The 21,731-nt window shown below is 42.3% G+C and overlaps 2 protein-coding genes across 2 annotated transcripts in view; one reads left to right on the forward strand and one right to left on the reverse strand.

Annotated features, from left to right (window-relative positions):
• LOC126168897 (transcription factor IIIB 90 kDa subunit) overlaps positions 1-8,745 on the reverse strand; it is a 372,622-nt gene extending 363,877 nt beyond the window's left edge. Inside the window, exon 1 of the mRNA XM_049920596.1 lies at positions 7,993-8,745. Coding sequence (XP_049776553.1) covers positions 7,993-8,206 — 214 coding nt within the window. The 5' untranslated portion in view covers positions 8,207-8,745. The remainder of the gene's footprint in view (positions 1-7,992) is intronic.
• Positions 8,746-8,824: 79 nt separating this feature from the next.
• LOC126168940 (retinol dehydrogenase 13-like) overlaps positions 8,825-21,731 on the forward strand; it is a 92,932-nt gene continuing 80,025 nt past the window's right edge. Inside the window, exon 1 of the mRNA XM_049920599.1 lies at positions 8,825-9,028. Within this exon, the coding sequence (XP_049776556.1) occupies positions 8,952-9,028 (77 nt within the window). The 5' untranslated portion in view covers positions 8,825-8,951. The remainder of the gene's footprint in view (positions 9,029-21,731) is intronic.

Genomic DNA, 21,731 nt, shown 5'->3' on the forward strand with positions numbered 1-21,731 from the left:
TGCCTGCAGGCCGGTGTGCAACGTGATGGGATCGTAGTAAATATCATCCCGGACCAGCAACATAACCCCTCCATGAGCTGGGATACCTACCACAGGGGGTAGGTCAAAACGCACAGAGGTGTAGTGTGCCAAGGCAATTTGATCGCATGGGCGTAGCTTCGTTTCCTGGAGGGCTACGACGAGCGGACGATGCAAGCGGAGCAGCAACTTCAAGTCCTCTCGGTTGGAGCGAATGCTGCGAATATTCCAGTTAATAAGTGCCATTGTAAGAAAAGGAAGATGAGAGAAGGGGTCACCTCGAAGGCCGCTTAGGGCCTGGCTTCGAGCGAGCACTGCCGCCGCTATCAGTAGGCGGACAGTCATCGTCCATGGGGTCTATAGGGTCATCGGCCATCTCGGGAGGATGGCCGGGAGGGGGAGCTTCCTCCGCCGGTGAACGGCCAGATGTTCGGCTACCAGCGGTGCGGCCAGGCGAAACGGATGACGGCATGGGGCGGCAACCGCTGGGTGGCGCAGGAGAAGAAAGGCGCCGTGGCGGAGAAGGAGAACTGTGCTTCCTATGCGCCTTTTTAGAAGGACGTTTGGTGGAAGTACCGGTCGAAGGCTGGGAGGTCGAGGGACGGAGGAAGTCTGCACGGGATGGTTCCTTCTTAAAGGCCCGTGCATCTGACTTCGGGGTCTTCGACTTAGCAGAAGCTGAGGAAGTGGCTGGTGTCTGTGGGGTGATGGGAGGAAGAGGAGACGTCGACCGCGCGATCTTAGCGCTGGCCGAACGGACGACCGTGGTGCTGAAGGTCAGATCGCATGTCTGGGTTGCTACCTCCCTGGTAGTCCGAGGAGAGGCGAGGACAGTGCTGTATTTCCCCGCTGGGAGCAGCGTGGGCTTCCTACAAGCCAATAGCTTGCGAGCATCCGAGGTGGACACTTTCTCTTTGACCCGGATTTCCTGGATACAGCGTTCTTCCTTATAGACAGGACAGTCGCGGGAGGAGGCGGCATGGTCACCCTGACAGTTCACACAACGAGGAGACGGAGGTGGACAGTCACCCTCATGGGCATCCCTGCCACAAGTGACACATTTAGCCGCATTGGAGCAAGACTGTCGAGTGTGATTGAAACGCTGACACTGGTAGCAGCGCGTAGGTGTCGGGACATAGGGGCGAACAGAAATAACCTCGTAGCCCGCCTTGATGCGCGAAGGCAGCTTAACACTATCGAAGGTCAAGAAAAGTGTCCGGGTCGGTACAAGGTCATTGTTGACCTTTTTCATGACCCTATGGACAGCCGTCACGCCCTGCTCAGCGAGGAAAGATTGAAGCTCCTCGTCAGTCAATCCGTCGAGGGAGCTACTATAGACTACACCACGAGACGAATTCAAAGTTCGGTGGGCCTCCACCCGGACAGGGAACGTGTACAAGAGTGTGGCCCGAAGCAGTTTTTGTGCCTGAAAGGCACTCTCAGTTTCGAGTAATAAGGTACCGTTACGCAACCTGGTACAAGATTTGACAGATCCGGCTATGGCATCTACGCCCTTCTGAATAACGAAAGGGTTGACAGAGGAAAAATCCTTTCCGTCCTCAGATCGAGAAACTACGAGGAACTGTGGGGCAGGCGGTAGTACTTTTGTCACTGTTGGCTGGTCACGTTTCCGTTTTTGGGTCGAAGTCGAAAGTGATGGAGTAGAATCCATTGCGGAGGAATCCCCCATGATTGCCAGCGTCTCCGATGGCGCGCTCCTTCCTTGTGGGGACCCTCTCAGAGGGCACTCCCGCCTTAGGTGAATGTTTACACCTCAGGTCACACCTCCCGAGAAACAGACGGAGGGACCAATCGGCATGGTCAGAAGGTATCAGCTCAGGCAATCACCCCTCCCCGGGCCTGGCCTTTACCAGGGGGTACGCGCGTGCCTTACATGTCTACCCAGGGCGGGGACTTACGCGTTACCCCGTCACCGGCTACGCATGCGAACGCGTGGGTCGGCCTTCAGACACGCACAGGGAGGAAGGAAGAAGAGGAAAAAGAAGAGAGAGGGAGAAAGAGGACAGACCGTCTCAAACGCCGAGGCGGAGACCAGAGAAGGCAAGGAGAAGAAGGCAATGAGAAGGCAAGGAGAAGAAGGCAATGAGAAGGCAAGGAGAAAAAGGCAATGAGAAGGCAAGGAGAAAAAGGCAATGAGAAGGCAAGGAGAAAAAGGCAATGAGAAGGCAAGGAGAAGTCTAGGGAAAGAGTAAGGAAGACAGTGAGCTGGAGAAGAGCAAAGAAAGGAACCAACAAAAGGAAGGAAGAAACGAGAAGTGAGAAACCAAAAAGACCAAGATTATAGGTCGTGAAACCGTCCGTCTCCGGACGCAGGCGCTAACTACCCCCGTGAGGGGGATGGACTCCTTTTAGTCGCCTCTTACGACAGGCAGGAATACCTCGGGCCTATTCTAATCCCCGGACCCGCAGGGGGAATTTTGTTGTCTGAAGATAAGTAATGGCCAGTGACACTTTACAAGTTTTCTTGATTGAGTTTTGCTTTGAAACATGACCAACTGTAGATCAAACCTGTGGATTTTTAGTCTTCACATTTATTACATATGTAAATTATAATTCATATTTAAGTGAAAACAGTAGCTAACACTTACAATAACTGACAATTAAGGGCCGGGCGGTATGGCCGTGCAGTTCTAGGCGCTTCAGTCTGGAACCGCGTGACCGCTACGGTCGCAGGTTCGAATCCTGCCTGGGGCATGGATGTGTGTGATGTCCTTAGGTTAGTTAGGTTTAAGTAGTTCTGAGTTCTAGGGGACTGATGACCGTAGATGTTAAGTCCCATAGTGCTCAGAGCCATTTGAACCATTTTTGACAATGAAGGCACGTGGATCTGGGAACACTGAACAAAGTGCTATCAGATACATCACAGAACATGGTCAATCTGTGGCACATGAGGACCGCACAGCAGTGTAAGTTGTAGCATAAAGTGTATTGTGTGTGTCTGAGCCAGGAGCTTCACTGTTGATGTCAGGTGGGCAAGGAAGATTTCATGGAGCAGTTTATGGGTGAGGGTGAAAGGTGCTAGCACCATTTCATAAATAAAGTACAGGGTGTCCACAATGAGACTCCAACATTTTAATATCCTAAATCTTTCTCATTTAAGATGGTGGACCTGTGAATCCTGAAGGGGCAGACAGAGCAACTCAACAAGTTTGTGGTGTGCAAATTTGATACGCCAAGTGGCCATAGTGGAGCTGCAATCAATTGTTTTAGCAAAATGGAGGATATGAAGGAGCATGCACAAGTGATCTGGTGGTATGCAGAGACAAAATCAGTGGCCCAAGTGCAAAGAAACTTTCGTTGAGTTTACAACAAAGCGCCCCCGTCGTTCAAGACTATAAAGAAGTGGTGTGATCAGTTTTTGGCTACTGGGAGTGTTGCAAAAGGGCACGGTGGTGGTAAGCCTGGGATCAGCGAACATCATGTGGAACAAGTGCGGCGATCATTCGAACAAAGTCCACAGAAGTCAGTGCGACAGGCAGCATGAGAACTTCTTATGAAACATTCAACAGTGCACAAACTGCTTCATCAGCGATTACGTTTGTATGCATATAAAGTGCAGGTTGTGCAAGAAACCAAGCCTGATGATCGACCAAAGCGAGAAGAATTTGCACGTGTCATGTTGGATCGCATTGCCATGGACGAGACATTTTTATCACGCGTGATGTTTACTGACAAGGCAACCTTTCACATGTCAGGGCCTGTCAATGGTCACAATGCGCGCATCTGGGGGTCTGAAAATCCACATGCACGTAGGGAACACATGTGCGACAGTCCGAAAGTTTGTGTGTGGTGTGGTTTGATGATAAACCGCATTGATGGGCCGTTTTTCTTTCAGGAGCCGCATGTGGATGGAGCCATCTACCTCGACATGTTGGAACAATTTGCCGTGCCACAGATAACAGACCTGCATCCAAATGTGATGTTTCAACAGGATAGTGCACCAGCCCATTGGAGCCTTGATGTTCAAAAAATTTTAAATGACACATTCCCACAATGATGGATTGGCCGTGGAGGTCCAATTCCTTGGCTGCCATGTTCGCCTGACATAACCCCCCTCAATTTTTCCTTGTGGGGTTATGTGAAAGACCGGGTATACGCTACACCAGTAAAGGACCTGCAAGACTTGAAACAGTGCATAAGAATTGTCATTAACTCTGTCACAAAACAGATGCTCCGCAACACATGGCACAAAATCGATTATAGACTTGATATTCTTCTTGCTACCCGTGGCGCCCTTGTTCAAGTGTACTGAGCTGTCCACCTGTGTATGAAAACTTGATGAGCTGCTGTATGATTTCCCTATATTTGTTTGTCAATAAATAGTGTTTCCTCTCAGATTTTATGAGTTCAAATGTTGGAGTCTCATTGTGGACACCCTGCATATGAGTCAGGAAACAAGAGACATGGTATTAACAACACTCAAAAAGCCGTACGCATCTGCTATGGCTCACAAGAGTATAATAATCATCTATTAGGGTCACTATAGTCAGATCCATGAATGATGGTGGTTTGTGCATGTTGAAGCATGGATAGGGATGGCATTGTTGACAATTCCAAATGACAATTGCGGTACGTGCACGCGCGTAGATTCTGCTTTAAGGAAGCATATATCCTGCAAAAAAATGTCTCTCGCTTGCTTATGTAGAATTTATGACTTACCACCACGATCAGCAATAACAACTCACAACAAATGAAATAGAAATTCACTAGAAAACTTGCTACTATCACATTTAATGCACGCATTGGCTATGGCATTAAGAGCAGAGTGCTCCAAACACTACTGAATGCTCATTCGCTCTCAGTGTGTGTGTGACATAGGTGTTCAGAACAAGCCTAAACTTGACTGCCATCATTCGTGACTCCAAAAATAGTACAGGAGACTAGTTGAAATAATAAGTGATCACAGTTTCCCCCTAGACATGCTGTGTCTCACACATAGAACAAGTCAGTCACCTGAACATACCCATCTGCGGTAGAAACAACACTGACTGAGGATCTGAGTGGGCGTGTGAGGTTGTCTGTGTTTTTCTGTGTGAGAGTGTGTACTTAAACTAAAAAAGGAGAAGTAGCCCAGAAGTTAGTTAAGTCGGAGTGCTGCAATAAATTTCTGCAAGCCACAAGTCAAACAGCAACAGGTGAATGATTGCTTTTCCTCACAGTTGTTTATTGTTTCTATCCTGGAATATCGATTATTGAAAGAATAACAGATTTTTTGAGTTCATAGATTTAATGAATTCACATACTCACTTCCCTGCAGCATGCTTTTACTTGTTAATTATCTTTGTTGCTAATAATAAACATCAGTTCAGCTGAACTAGATTTACAAATCCAAGGTAGCCTATGTGACACACAAATAATTTTCATGTAAATATTACCTCCCTTTCACATTCTGTATCCTGATGCAAAGCTCTTTCACTTGCTTCATCAGAAATAACAAGAACTTCTGTGATGTTTGAGTGGTAGGAATGCGGTACCAGGAGAAGTAAAGCTGTGAGGGCAAGTCATGAGCTATGCTTTGGTAGCTCAGTTGGCAGAGCACTTGCCAGGGAAAGTCAGAGGTCCTGGTGTTTAAGTCCTGATCTGGCACACAAATTTAATCTGCCAGGAAGTTTCAGGAAATAGGGAATCTCTATAGACTCAAAATAAAGTGATAAATAAACTTTTTAATCCACTATTCCAACAAATTGTCTGTATACTGAAGATTACCGTTAGCTGTATGACAAGTAGCAACATTCACTACAAGAAAGCTTTTTTTCTTACAGCACACAGATAACTTTGTTGTTTGATGTAAATCAATGTCATCATCTAAATAACAATATTTCAGTTGGCGTTAACAGCCGGTATTTAATATAACAGAGGAAGTAGCAGCTCTTTTCACAGTTGTGGCTGCCCTCATAATTTTACTGTACTAAACTTAGCCAGTATAAGCACATGGTATGTATCAGTGTGGTGATGGATTATTGCGAACACACTGCACGTATTAATTTCTAACAATGACTCCTCTTTTTAATGCATAAGTTAGCTTGATCAACATCACTGAAAGGTGCCCTTTGTGATGGGACCCACAGAAAACAATGATTAAATGACCAAATTAATTATTGAAAGAAAAAATAAATATGTCATACATTTTGTATAAGGCTAACAAAAAATTACGTTCAACTATGATAGTGTCGCCACTTTAAATCTTAGTTGTGGTAATACACAGACATGTAGCATAACCAGAGGTCTATGTTGGGTTGGAAGATGACCCACTGGTTGCGTGAGTGAAGCCAACAAATGGGAATACAAAACGAAGATGATTGTAACAAATTATCTGTAGCATCACCAAAGGTGTATGGTCATCCTATATTTTAATCACATTTCAATATAAATAACCCTCTGATGAATATTTTGGTGCATATTACATACATATATGAAAACGTTATGTAGCTCACGTTATCTACATATGAGCCGCTGAGAGCCAAAGTTGTATAATTCAATTTTTCCCACTTCTGAGAAATGAAAGATTTTGCATGGAGTGCAAACTTCCCTTACAAAGACAATTTCTGCTTTAATAATAACCGAATTTTACAAATCTAAAAAAAGAAGACAATGCTAATACCTACTAGCACTTTTACAAGGCCTTTTTGATTGTTGAGTGTAAATAAACACGCAAAACAACAAACAATAACAAGACCATATGCCCTTGCTGTTTGACTTACATCACTATTCCCACAAATGCACTTCACTCTGGCACTCTCATGTGAGGGGAAAAATAAATTTGGAGCTCTCAAGTGGTTCTGGTGTGTTATCGTTATACCACCTCTCCCCAACAAATTTCCTTTCATTGTGAGTGAACTGAGTGGTATAACTCAAAAACTAAAATATTTTGACTTAAGACCACTTTGGTTCTCAGCGGCTCGTATTTGAAAATGCCACATGCATGGGAGGGGGAGGGAAGGGGGGGGGGGCGAACATACAACTGTTACCAAAAAATTAGCTAAACCACTTGTTTGATAAAAATCTTAAATCTGCAAGACTGTTATTTTTTAAAATGCTTGAACGTTAAATCCACTATTGTAGGTGGTTAAAACATTGCTATAAAAAAATAAAATAAAAAAAAATAAAGCGGAACTGAGAACTGTATCTGCAAACATATCCTCCATTCCCAATAGCTCCCCTAACACATCATATGTAAAAAGTCACAAGAATCAATCACATTATTGATATATTTGTAACCCCTTGCAGTGATTTTAAGATAGACCAATCATCTAAATCCAATTGCTGGGGAAAAAGGATGCCGTAATAAGATTCACAGAACAATTCCTAGGAAACGTAAATCAGTTATGAAGAAAGGTAGGTCCTACTTATAAACCCCTTATACAGTCCATTCTCAACCATTATACCTCCATCTGTGGGCATTAGCATACAACAGGGACACTGAAAAACATTTGCTCATGAATTTCCAAGAAACATGTTTTAACAGAAATTTTGTGTCACATACAGACATTTTGTATGAATGTGAAGGCAAAATTACACACATTCATGCCTGTGAAGAAGCAGAGAGGCTGTCAGTCTTCACGCATAGCATTCAGTTGTCTACCAGCAAGGAGTATGATGGTTCTGATTAGTATGTACCCTTCACTCCACTTTTGATGTGACTCATTCATATGTATGTAAGAGTTTGGTAGTTATGCACCGTAAAACTTGTAGGCCTACATATATTTATTGTTTTCGTGTTCCGTAGATTCAGGTAGCGAGCGACTCTCAAGAATATAGAATAAATCAAACTGCACAGAGATGAAATATAACTTAGATGAGGCTAAATGATACAATGTAAAAAAAACAGATATCAACTAAAGAACATAAACTTATGAATTAGTATCTTTTTACATGCCTCACTATGTGGTGCTAATTAAAAAAGATAATTTATTGGCTGTGGTATGGAGTTTCGATAAAAAAAGAAATACTTACCCCCTCCAAAGTTTCTGGCTCCACCTTTTGAATCAGATGACACGAACTGTCCTATTGTCCCTCTTCCTCCTTGTGCATTATCTTCAAACTGTATTTCTGACACAATTATACTATGCTCCAGCACAGAACCACAGCTGGTGCACACAGCATCACCACGGGCTGGGTCGACATCTATGTCTGTACCACCACAATTTTTGCACTTGTTGCTCGACATACTGAATTATGTCCGTTTTTCTGAACAACAGATAGTATGCCCCTACTGCTTATGACCACTTCCTTGTTGGAGCGAAAAGGCGTGTTGTGAACGAATAAATTAAAAAGAACACACTTCAGCTCAATTTACGTCAGCTGATAAAGTGTTGTATGATAACTGTTCATTTATTTTTCTGAACAACAACTATGTGTGAAACGGACAGAAAACAGTCCGCTATTATTCTTTTACAAAGTATGGACTAAAGCGAATAGCACTCTAGTGGCACTTCGTCTTAATGTATGACAATACATAAAACGCTGTGGGTGACAGTTAGGTTTCAAAAAAGCGCACACATTCCATCCTTTTCTAGGTAAGATACTTGTTTAAACCATATATTATCATCCCGTACAGTTGCTACCCTCCCTGATAGCATCATTGAGATTCTTTACTATAAGGAAAATTATTAGGAGGCTCTGAAACATTTTTGTAACATATTTAATGAATTTCTTTAAGGTTATACGCTAGCCACAGTTCCGCTTCCAAGCCACATACACTTTTTCACGCTCTTGGAGCACGCATAAAATTGTCAACCTTATTCGTAATATCTTTGAGTTAACATATAGCTACATTGACATTGCATCTTTGCCATACCGGCAATGTAAATAGTAAACAAAAGGCAATGCTGCATTGCGATGTGAGATATTGAAAGTGTGTGAAGACGAAGCCGAGTTTTACTTTAAATTAGTAGTCAGTTTTTCCCAAAGACATGGTCTGGAAGCCAACGAAGCCAATGGTGATACTGAGCGCTATAGGAACAGCAGTTGGAGGTTCACTGTTCATCAAGTAAGCTTCTTGTTTGATATTGCTTGCTGAAGTCTGCACGTAACTTTTTTACAACTGAGTGAGCATGTACGTCAGACAGTTTAATATAGCTGGCCTGTAGATAGACATCTAGCTATCTAACTGTCGTAGGGATGAGAGTCAAAGAACGAGTACGATATCAATTATTTGAGACCCCTTTGGTTACATCGAGAGAAGTGTCAAACCCCTTGCAATTTTGGTTGTTGAGACAGGCTGATCTGCAGTGTACTTGAAGTCTAGTAGCTACTTCTCATCATGTTGGTCGGAGTTCGGGCTGTTTAATTAATTTTAAAAATGTATTTCGTTTTGTAGATCAGTTGAAAGAAAGTTGGCATACAAAAAAAGTTAGCCATTCCCCCCCCCCCCCTCTGCATTTTTCATTTTGACACGTAGGTAAACATTAGGCTTCACTACTGGTCGAATTGGTATCACACCCAGATTTTCTGCTTTCACATTTCTTAGCTTCGCCAACTCACAACCAAATTGTCACCCTCCAATCTAACCTAAACCTCGGGTTTTGCTGCAGATCAGTCTATCACCACAACCAAGATTTGGGGGGGGGGGGGGGGAGGGGAGGTAGGCGGTCTGATAGCGTCTACATCTAAATAGATACACTGCAAGCCATCATATGTTGTGTGGCCCTGTGCACCCCTGTACTACTACTACTAGTCATTTCCTTTCTTGTTCCACTCACAAATAGAATGATGGAAAAACAGCTGCCCTCATGCCTCTGTATGAGCCCTAATTTCTCGAATCTTATCTTCGTGGTTGTTAGGGGCAGTGTATGATGGCAGTAGTAGAATCGTATGGCAGTCAACTTCAAAAGCCGATTCTCAAAATTTTTTCAATAGTGTTTCTCAAAAAGAACATCACCTTCCCACCAAGGATTCCCATTTGAGTTTGCTAAGCATCTGCATAACACTTACATGTTGTTTGAATCTACAGGTAACAAATCTAGCAGCCCACCTCTGAATTGCTTCGCTACCTTCCTTCACTCCAACCTGATGGAGAATCCAAACACTCGAGCAGTACTTAAGAATAGGTTGCACCATGATCCCGTAAGTGGTCTTTACAGGTGAACCAGTCTTTCCTAAAATTCTCTCAATAAACCAAACTCACCATTCGCCTGCTTGTTCCATTTTGTATCAATTTGCAAGACTATGTCCAGATATTTAAATGACTTAACTGTGTCAAGCAGGACACTAGCAATGCTGTATCTCAACATTACAATTTTGTTTTTCCTACTCTTTTTCATTAGCTTACATGATTCCACATTTAGAGGTAGCTGCCATTCATCACACCAACTAGGAATTTTTTGTCAGTCATCTTGTAATTTCCCCTAGTCACTCAACTTTGAGACCTTACCATACACCATGGCACCATCAGCGAACAACTGCAGATTGCTGCCCACCTTGTCTGCCAAATCATTTATGTATACAGAGAACAACAGCAGTCCAATCACACTTTCCTGGGCCACTCCTGACTATATCCTTGTCTCTGTTGGACACTCACCGTCAAGGCCAAAATCTGTGTTTTATTACTTAAGAAGAAGTCTTCAAGCCATTCACATATCTATGAACTTATTCCATGTGCTCATACCTTCAGTAACAGCCAGCAGTGGGGCACCATGTCAAACACCTTCCGAAATCTAGAAATATGGCATCTGCCTGTTGACCTTCATCCTTAGTTTGCAGTATGTCATATGAGGAAAAATCAAGCTGTGTTTCGTCTATCTCAAAAGAAATAATAGCCAAAAAAATTTACATTACAGCATTCAGCAACACCAACAAAACCACAGGAATTGGAAATTTCCGTTGACCTATATAGCTCAACCACAGCTATCAGAACCAGAAGACCAACACCTACAACTCCAAAAAGTGAAACCAAAACCCCAACAACTCAAAAACCCAATACCCCATATTCACTACACCAGCTGAAACACAACCAATCTACCACACATATACAACACACAAAACATCAAAATTATTGCATAATCAAACGAAAATAAAAACTACTTACCAACAAAGCCCCTGGCAATACCACCTAGGATGGCGAAAACACACACACACCACCACCACCACCACCACATGTACATGTCCCTGGTCCAAGTCACCAGAACTCTCGTCAACTTCATTTTGGTACCACAAACGTGACACCTAACATACTCAGCAATAAGACTGTACTGTATGACTGACATCATATCATCACTCATCTCAGAAGACAGTAATGTACTCATGAACTTCACTGTGATATCCACACCAAACAAATAATCAAAACAAAACAAAAATTTAGTCTTCTTTCCGCACAACAAACACCAAGCTAATCATATCTAACAAAAATGCCAAACACATAAACAAAAACAAAACATTAATAACTCACTTAAAAACTTCCATAACCCATGCTACCGCACCAACTACGTAAACTCAAAAGCACGTTAGCATGATGACAACCAGAACTTTTGCAAAACTTTCAAGATAATGAGTCAAAACATTCAATGTATCTAGAATAAAGTGTTAGAATTGGAAGTCGCCATAAACAACTTTGTAGATTTCTCTTGCATTTGTCTATCGGAACATTGGTGAAGGGGCAATGAATTAAGTCCTATAAATATAAGCAATTTTGAATTATTGCCACAGTGTTTGTAAAAATGTAAAAGGGCTGGGCTGCAATATAAAGTTAGATATGAAACATACCATCTAAATATCAAGAAACATTTTGAATCAATTGCCATAGAACTAAAATATGAGGAGAAGCATAAAAAACTAATTATCATATCAATATACAGGTCACCATTAGGCGACAAAATCATATTTTTTTAAAAAAAATTGGAAACAGTGCTAAACATTTTGTGTAACAATGAAGTGAATTTATTACTATGTGGGGACTTTAACATAAAATGAAGAAGAAAGACAGCTTTTGAGTATCCTAAACAGCTTTCACATGAAACCACTCTTCATGGACCCCACTAGAATAACAGAGTCATCCTCGTCCCTATTAGATAATATCTTTACAAATATAAAAAATGATGTTATTGGGGCACAAAACATAAACTTAGGTCTTTCAGACCACAACACAGTAATAACATGCATAAATTCTCCTGTACCTGAGGTTGTTAAATACAAGTGGGAATATAAAAGGCACTTCTACCCGGAAAAGGCAATCATTCAATGCATTTTGTAATATTTCATGTCCATATTTGAGATGTATTAAAAAAAAAAAAAAAACCAACCTGACAAGAATTAATGTCATGCCGGGGAACAGCAGCCAGTGGATAACACCTGCTATCAGAGTATCCAGTCAAAAGCTAAAACTTCTCAATCAACTGAGAAAAGACAACCAAGATGAACACTTTACAGAATATGTTAAGACATATAAGAAAATTTATGAGAAAGTAATTAAAACAGCCAAGACAATGCACAATGACTAAGCAATCATAGGAGCAGCAAACAAGTAGAAAGCAATATCGAATATAGTAAAAAAGGAAACAAACAAAAGTGTTAAAAAAGCAAGATGACATTGTATTAAAAGATGAAAAGGTACTCTAGCAAATTACATAAATGACTATTTCATAAACACTCAAGTCAATCTGAGTAAAAATTTTACTAGTAATAGTAGTACCACAGTTCAAATAGAACAAAGTGGTAATTCAATATTGCTGTGTCCCACAAATAAATTAGAAGTTCTTAAGATAATAAAAACAATGAAGAATAAAAGTGCTCTGGAATTGATGAGGTACCAGGTTCAGTCCTAATTAAATGTACTAGTGTCATAGCAGAACCACTCTCACATATCATAAATATATCATTAATAGAAGGGGTGTTCCCACAAAGATTAAAAATTTCATAAATGAAACGATTGTATAAAAAGGGTAATATATATGAAGTGGGAAACTACAGACCAGTAGCTTTGTTAACTGTATTTTCAAAAATAATAGAGACTGTCATGAAAAATATAATTACAAATTACCTCAAAAAAATCAATCTCTTGTCTGTAAACCAACATGATTTTCGCAAAGGCTTGAGTACAGATACAGCAATTACCCAATTGATCAAAAACATTGTAATGGGACTTGACGGAAATAATAGTACAGTAGGAATAAACTTGGACTTATCGAAGGCATTCGATACTGTTGATCATGATATCTTGCTAGACAAACTAGAAGCTATAGGTATGCGAGGAGTTGCATTAAAATGGTTTCAGTCATATTTCCACAATACAAAAAGGTAGTAGAAATTACCTCAGCAAACAATAAAAACCAAAGCATTGTGTACAGATCGGACATGCAAATTGTACCAATCGGAGTACCTCAGGGTAGCATTCTAGGACCTCTCATATATATATATATATATATATATATATATATATATATATATATATATATATATATATATATATATATATATATATATATATATATATAAAGATGATGAGACTTACCAAACAAAAGCGCTGGCAGGTCGATAGACACACAAACAAACACAAACATACACACAAAATTCTAGCTTTCGCAACCAACGGTTGCCTCGTCAGGAAAGAGGGAAGGAGAGAAGGAAAGACAAAAGGATATGGGTTTTAAGGGAGAGGGTAAGGAGTCATTCCAATCCCTGGAGCGGAAAGACTTACCTTAGGGGGGAAAAAGGACAGGTATACACTTGCACACACACACACATATCCATCCACACATACACAGACACAAGCAGACATTTGTAAAGGCAAAGAGTTATTCATATATATATATATATATATATATATATATATATATATATATATATATATGGTTATAATAGAAGAAAACATTCCACGTAGGAAAAATATACCTAAAAACAAAGATGATGTGACTTACCAAATGAAAGTGCTGGCAGGTCGACAGACACACAAACGAACACAAACATACACACAAAATTCAAGCTTTCGCAACAAACTGTTGCCTCATCAGGAAAGAGGGAAGGAGAGAGAAAGACGAAAGGATGTGGGTTTTAAGGGAGAGGGTAAGGAGTCATTCCAGTCCCGGGAGCGGACAGACTTACCTTAGGGGGAAAAAAGGACGGGTATACACTCGCGCGCGCACACACACACATACACACACATATCCATCCACACATATACAGACACAAGCAGACATATACAGAGGCAAAGAGTTTGGGCAAAGGTAAGTCTTTCCGCTCCCGGGATTGGAATGACTCCTTACCCTCTCACTTAAAACCCAAATCCTTTCATCTTTCCCTCTCCTTCCCTCTTTCCTGACGAGGCAACCGTTGGTTGCGAAAGCTAGAATTTTGTGTGTATGTTTGTGTTTGTTTGTGTGTCTATCGACGTGCCAGCGCTTTCGTTTGGTAAGTCACATCATCTTTGTATATATATATAAAACAAATATTCTGTAACTTACCAAACGAAAGCATTGGTATGTTGATAGAGACACAAAAACACACACACACACACACACACACACACACACACACACACACACACAAATTTCAAGCTTTCGCAACCCTAGGTTGCTTCATCAGGAAAGAGAGAAGGACAGGGAAAGATGAAAGGATGTGGGTTTTAAGGGAGAGGGTAAGGAGTCATTCCAATCCCGGGAGTGGAAAGACTTACCTTGGGGGGAAAAAGGGACAGGTATACACTAGCGCGCGCGCACACACACACACACACACACACACACACACACACACACACACACACACACACACACACACACACACACACACACACACACACATAACAGACACAAGCAGACATATGTAAAGGCAAAGAGTTTGGGTAGAGATGTCAGTTAAGGTGGAAGTACAGAGGCAAAGATGTTATTGAATGACAGGTGAGGTAGGAGAGGCGGCAACTGGAAATTAGTGGAGGTTGAGGCCTGGTGGGTAACGGGAAGAGAGGATATATTGGAGGGCATGTTCCCATCTCCGGAGTTCTGATAGGCTGGTGTCAGTGGGAAGTATCCAGATAACCCGGGCGGTGTAACATTGTGCCAAGATGTGCTGGCCGTGCACCAAGGCATGTTTAGCCACAGGGTGATCCTCATTACCAACAAACACTGTCTGCCTGTGTCCGTTCATGTGAATGGACAGTTTGTTGCTGGTCATTCCCACATAGAAAGCTTCACGCTGTAGGCAGGTCAGTTGGTAAATCACGTGGATGCTGTCACACATGGCTCTGCCTTTGATCGTGTACACCTTCCATGTTACAGGACTGGAGTAGGTGGGAGGGTGCATGGGACAGGTTTTATACCTGTGGAGGTTACAAGGGTAGGAGCCAGAGAGTAGGGAAGGTGGTTTGGGGATTTCATAGGGATGAACCAAGAGGTTTCGAAGGTTAGGTGGACGGCGGAAAGACACTCTTGGTGGAGTGGGAAGGATTTCGTTAAGGATGGATCTCATTTCAGGGCAGGATTTGAGGAAGTTGTATCCCTGCTGCAGAGCCACATTCAGAGTCTGTTCCAGTCCCGGAAAGTATCCTGTCACAAGTGGGGCACTTTTGGGAGTCTTCTGTGGGAGGTTCTGGGTTTGGAGGGATGAGGAAGTGGCTCTGGTTATTTGCTTCTGTACCAGGTCGGGAGGGTAGTTGCGGGATGCGAAAGCTGTTTTCTGATTGTTGGTGTAATGGTTCAGGGATTCCGGACTGGAGCAGATTCGTTTGCCACGAAGACCTGGGCTGTAGGGAACGGACCGCTTGATATGGAATGGGTGGCAACTGTCGTAATGGAGGTACTGTTGCTTGTTGGTGGGTTTGATATAGACGGATGTGTGAAGCTGGCCATTGGACAGATGGAAGTCAACGTCGAGGAAAGTGGCATGGGATTTGGAGTAGGACCAGGTGAATCTGATGGAACCAAAGGAGTTGAGGTTGGAGAGGAAATTCTGGAGTTCTTCTTCACTGTGAGTCCAGATCATGAAGATGTCATCAATAAATCTGTACCAAACTTTGGGTTAGCAGGCCTGGGTAACCAAGAAGTCTTCCTCTAAGCGATCCATAAATAGGTTGGCATACGAGGGGGCCATCCTGGTACCCAAGGCTGTTCCCTTTAATTGTTGGTATGTCTGGCCTTCGAAAGTGAAGAAGTTGTGAGTTAGGATGAAGCTAGCTAAGGTAATGAGGAAAGAGGTTTTAGGTAGGGTGGCAGGTGATCGGCGTGAAAGGAAGTGCTCTATCGCAGCGAGGCCCTGGATGTGCGGGATATTTGTGTATAAGGAAGTGACATCAATGGTTACAAGGGTGGTTTCCGAGGGTAACAGGTTGGGTAAGGATTCCAGGCGTTCGAGAAAGTGGTTGGTGTCTTTGATGAAGGATGAGAGACTGCATGTAATGGGTTGAAGGTGTTGACCTACGTAGGCAGAGATATGTTCTGTGGGGGCTTGGTAACCAGCTACAGTGGGGCAGCCGGGATGATTGGGTTTGTGAATTTTAGGAAGTAGGTAGAAGGTAGGGGTGCAGGGTGTCGGTGGGGTCAGGAAGTTGATGGAGTCAGGTGAAAGGTTTTGTAGGGGGCCTAAGGTTCTGAGGATTCCTTGAAGCTCTGCCTGGACATCAGGAATGGGATTACCTTGGCAGACTTTGTATGTAGTGTTGTCTGAAAGCTGATGCAGTCCCTCAGCCACATACTCCCGACGATCAAGTACCATGGTCGTGGAACTCTTATCTGCCGGAAGAATGACGATGGATTGGTCAGCCTTCAGATCACGGATAGCCTGGGCTTCAGCTGTGGTGATGTTGGGAATAGGATTAAGGTTTTTCAAGAAGGATTGAGAGGCAAGGCTGGAAGTGAGAAATTCCTGGAAGGTTTGGAGAGGGTGATTTTGAGGAAGAGGAGGTGGGTCCCGCTGTGACGGAGGATGGAACTGTTCCAGGCAGGGTTCAATTTGGATAGTGTCTTGGGGAGTTGGATCATTAGGAGTAGGATCAGGGTTATTTTTCTTCATGGCAAAGTGATATTTCCAGCAGAGAGTATGAGCATAGGACAGTCAATCTTTGACGAGGGCTGTTTGGTTGAATCTGAGAGTAGGGCTGAAGGTGAGGCCTTTGGATAGGACAGAGGTTTCGGATTGGGAGAGAGGTTTGGAGGAAAGGTTAACTACTGAATTGGGGTGTTGTGGTTCCAGATTGTGTTGATTAGAATTTTGAGGTTTTGGGGGGAGTGGAGCTGGAAGTGGGAGATTGAGTAGATGGGAGAGACTGGGTTTGTGTGGAATGAGAGGAGGTTGAGGTTTGCTGGAAACATTGTGGAGGGTGAGTGAGTTGCCTTTCCGGAGGTGGGAAACCAGGAGATTGGATAGTTTTTTGAGGTGGAGGGAGGCATGCTGTTCTAATTTGCGGTTGGCCTGTAGGAGGATGCTCTGAACAGCCGGTGTGGATGTGGGAGAGGAAAGATTGAGGACTTTTATTAAGGATAGGAGTTGACGGGTCCTGTAACCCAGAAGGTGTACACAATCAAAGGCAGAGCCATGTGTGACAGCACCCACGTGATTTACCAACTGACCACCTACACTGTGATGCTTTTTATGTGGGAATGGCCAGCAACAAACTGTCCATTCGCATGTGTGGACACAGGCAGACAGTGTTTGTTGGTAATGAGGATCACCCTGTGGCTAAACATGCCTTGGTGCACGGCCAGCACATCTTGGCACAGTGTTACACCGTCCGGGTTATCTGGATACTTCCCACTGACACCAACCTATCAGAACTCCGGAGATGGGAACTTGCCCTTCAATATATCCTCTCTTCCCGTTACCCACCAGGCCTCAACCTCCGCTAATTTCAAGTTGCCGCCGCTCATACCTCACCTGTCATTCAATAACATCTTTGCCTCTGTACTTTCGCCTCGACTGACATCTCTACCCAAACTCTTTGCCTTTACATATGTCTGCTTGTGTCTGTTATGTGTGTATGTATATGTGTGTGTGTGTGTGTGTGTGTGTGTGTGTGTGTGTGTGTGCGCGCGAGTGTATAACTGTCCCTTGTCCCCCCCAAGGTAAGTCTTTCCGCTCCCGGGATTGGAATGACTCCTTACCCTCTCCCTTAAAACCCACATTCTTTCATCTTTCCCTCTCCTTCCCTCCTTCCTGATGAAGCAACCGTGAGTTGCAAAAGCTTGAAATTTGTGTTTGTGTTTGTTATTGTTTCTATCAACATACCAACGCTTTCGTTTGGTAACTTACAGAATCTTTGTTTTTAGATATATTTTTCCCACGTGGAAAATGTCTGCTTTACAAATGTCTGCTTGTGTCTGTGTATGTGCGGATGGACATGTGTTTGTGTACGAGTGTATACCTGCCCTTTTTTCCCCCTAAGGTAAGTGTTTCCGCTCCCGGGATTGGAAGGATTCCTTACCCTCTCCCATAAAACCCACATCCTTTCGTCTTTCCCTCTCCTTCCCCCTTTCCTGATGAAGCAACCGTTTGTTGCGAAAGCTGGAATTTTGTGTGTATGTTTGTGTTTGTTTGTGTGTCTATCAACCTGACAGCGCTTTTGTTTGGTAAGTCTCATCATCTTTGTTTTTAGATATATACATGCGCGCACACACACACACACACACACACACACACACACACACACACACACCTGTAATTACATTTACATATGATACATTTGCCAAATTTAAGTGTTAGTAGTTTGAACTGAAAGAAAGATGTCTGAAGTTTTTACTCTTTGGGTAAAGAGTGGGTTTGGAACCACCACCATCATGTTTCCGAAATCTTGATTATGGTGACAAACTGATCTGTAACACAACCCAAGAGTGAGATTAGATTTAAAGGTAACAATTTGGTTGTAAATTGGTAAAATAAATGGATGTGAAAGCCAAATAAAGGTTGTGGTATTGCATTGGCTGGTAGTACAACCTAATTTTTATGTCTGTACTGTATTGAAAAATGCAAGGGGGATCCAATACGTAACTTTTACTGGATCCTCTGTTCACAGAGCAGTGAAGAAGACTTAATTGTGAATTCTCTGTCACACTGCACAGCAGAGCTGGACACACTATAGTACTTACACTATGTACACACACACATACAGCCAGACTTTTCCAAGTCATTAATTGATGTTTAACCATCCATTCACAGTACATCATATACTGAGATTCATTCAGCACTTGTCTATTTTCCTTGTACAGGGTCATGTGCATGCTACTATATCTGAAACGGCAGAAAAACTCTGGCAATAATACGTTTGCGTAAAAAGGTATTTCTTCAGTATGAGATCTATCTCATTTTGTGTGTTTCTTTTGTTGCAGTATTATTAGGTAACATGTAATGTTTGATACCTGGCATCATTAGTCTGAATCCAAATTGGCATCACTTAAACAACCATAACAAAACACACAATCACAGCAATTTCATTGTCATAAATGTATTTGTAGTAATTTAAAAACCAACTTGTAACTAGCAGTACAGTAGTGGGAATATGGGGCTCTGGATTGGTACAGACCAGGCAAAAGACAACCTTCTCTCCTTCAGATATGAATCAAAATACAAATGTTAAACAAAATAACATTAATTTATTCCACAAAAAAAAAACACCACATGATTGGTAGTTTTCTTCAGTTACCTATTTGGCTATACTGAGCACCACAATACCAACCAATAGAAAATCCATAATAGAGTGTAACAATATTATGGAAAGCCTAGTTGATACTCACTATATAGTGGAGATGCTAAGTTGCAGATAGGCACAGTGGAAAGACTGTCACAAAATGAGCTTCCAGCCAACAACGCCTTTGTCGAGAAAAGACAACACACACACACACACACACACACACACACACACACACAGAGCATCTCCGATACATGGTAGTAGCAACTATCCTTTTCATAATATTGTTACAATGCCAACTAACAGTGATATAGCCATATCTGTGAGGGATGAAACGTAAATGCTGGTATTGAACTGTTCTTGGATACTCATCTAGGTGTCACCGTGCATATGGTGCAGTATTTGAGTAAACTGGGGTGTTGCCATAATCGTGCTGTCCTGATGATTGCTTGTCCTCTGCTGGGCACTTTCTTATACAAAATGAGCCAGAAGGAAAGATATATGCATTGAGGGATGATAATATTAGCGATTCTGTACAAAAAAATATCATATGAACATATATCCAGTTCTTAACAGTTTACAAGGAAATTAATGAAAACATTGGGGAACAAGACAAATGCAGGTGATAGTAAATGCAAAATTGTGATGTAATGATTTATTTTAATTGTGTACATTTCCTCACAAAAGATGTTCAAAAAGTCCATTAACTGCAATGCATTTTGCAGCTCATGTAGACAACTGTTGTGTTGCTGGTCCAAGCTTATTCATATAGTCCTTTACTTGAGCACATACCTGTAAAATGAGGTCGAGAAGTTCTTCCTTTTTGTGAATTCTGTGCTCGTGGACTTCACTTTTAAAATTCACCTAACAATCCAATGACCAGGATACTTTCCAGTGAGGTGCGTGTCACTGGCCATACAGAATGTGTAGGTGCTCCGTCATGCTGAAAGTACATATGTCATCATATTGCCAAAGGAACATCCTTCAAGTATTCTGGTAATGCATTTTGAAGGAAATCAAGATACTGTACTCCGTTAAGACGGTTACCTAAAACAGCTGTATTCGTGAGCTGTTCATCAGTAATATTGCAGTAAAGGCAACACTACGTAGCCTAATGTCACTTTGGTCATATACATATGAGAGTGCTAGTAAAGAAGGGCGTGCTACTGACACCTTGATTTTCAAACAGCTGTATGTCAGATATGGTGAAGGAAAGGACAGTGATATTCTAAAGTTTTTTGTTCAGAATCACAAATAATATCACCGCTTAAAGAATGTACCATTCCTCCTGACTCAACCTGTATGGCCCCTCCCCCTTGCTGAAGTGGTGGGGAATGTACACTGACAGGAACTGAACAACAATCCTCTGTCTGTGTGCCACCGCCGATGACCCCATGTTGTGACTGGGGGCATTTCTATGTGGTGAGGTTTCAGCTGTTCAGGTTGCAAGAAGTGAATGGCTCTTCCCATATATTTACTGCTGGTGAATCTTCCTGCTTGTATAGGTGTGGTCCATGAAACTTTCTTGTTCCTGATGTTTCATTCAGAGCGGCACTTTACATCTTTGGGTGTGTTCCTTGTTCTGATGAGTCTTGCAGATTTGGCAAACCCGGAGCATCTCCAAAGACATTTAGTGCAGCTCGAGACGAAATGTCAGGAACAAGAAAGTTTCATGGACCATGACCATACAGCTGGGAAGATTGACCAGCTGCTAAGAGATTTACTTATGGAAGTCTTCCCATATTGCCATTGTACTTTGAGCACACACAAGGCTTGGTCCCAAGCCTTACTTATGTGGAAACTGTTGTCTTTATTCATTAATTCTTCATGTAATCAGATCTCTGCTCATTATTTTAAAACACAGTCCGAGAATTTGTTGGCCTGTTTTAACAACTTAATGCTATTTGGAGAGACAGTGCTCTGCGACAGCTAACTTTGTCAGTTTTTCTTTATCTGTGTGATGCCTTTGGTCCACGTGTCTTTCCTCCATGGTGTAGATTGTATGACCTGTGTACAATTTTCCCACATGTTCACCAGACATGTTAGACTCATGGTTTTAGGAGTCCTAGGTCATCCTGAAAGAGCTCAAAAAACTTTCTTCTTGGGCAGCGGGTGAAATGTGCATTTAATGTTAGATTTTTGGAATATTCTC

Source organism: Schistocerca cancellata, chromosome 1, assembly GCF_023864275.1.
Source record: "Schistocerca cancellata isolate TAMUIC-IGC-003103 chromosome 1, iqSchCanc2.1, whole genome shotgun sequence".
Taxonomy (NCBI): domain Eukaryota; kingdom Metazoa; phylum Arthropoda; class Insecta; order Orthoptera; family Acrididae; genus Schistocerca; species Schistocerca cancellata.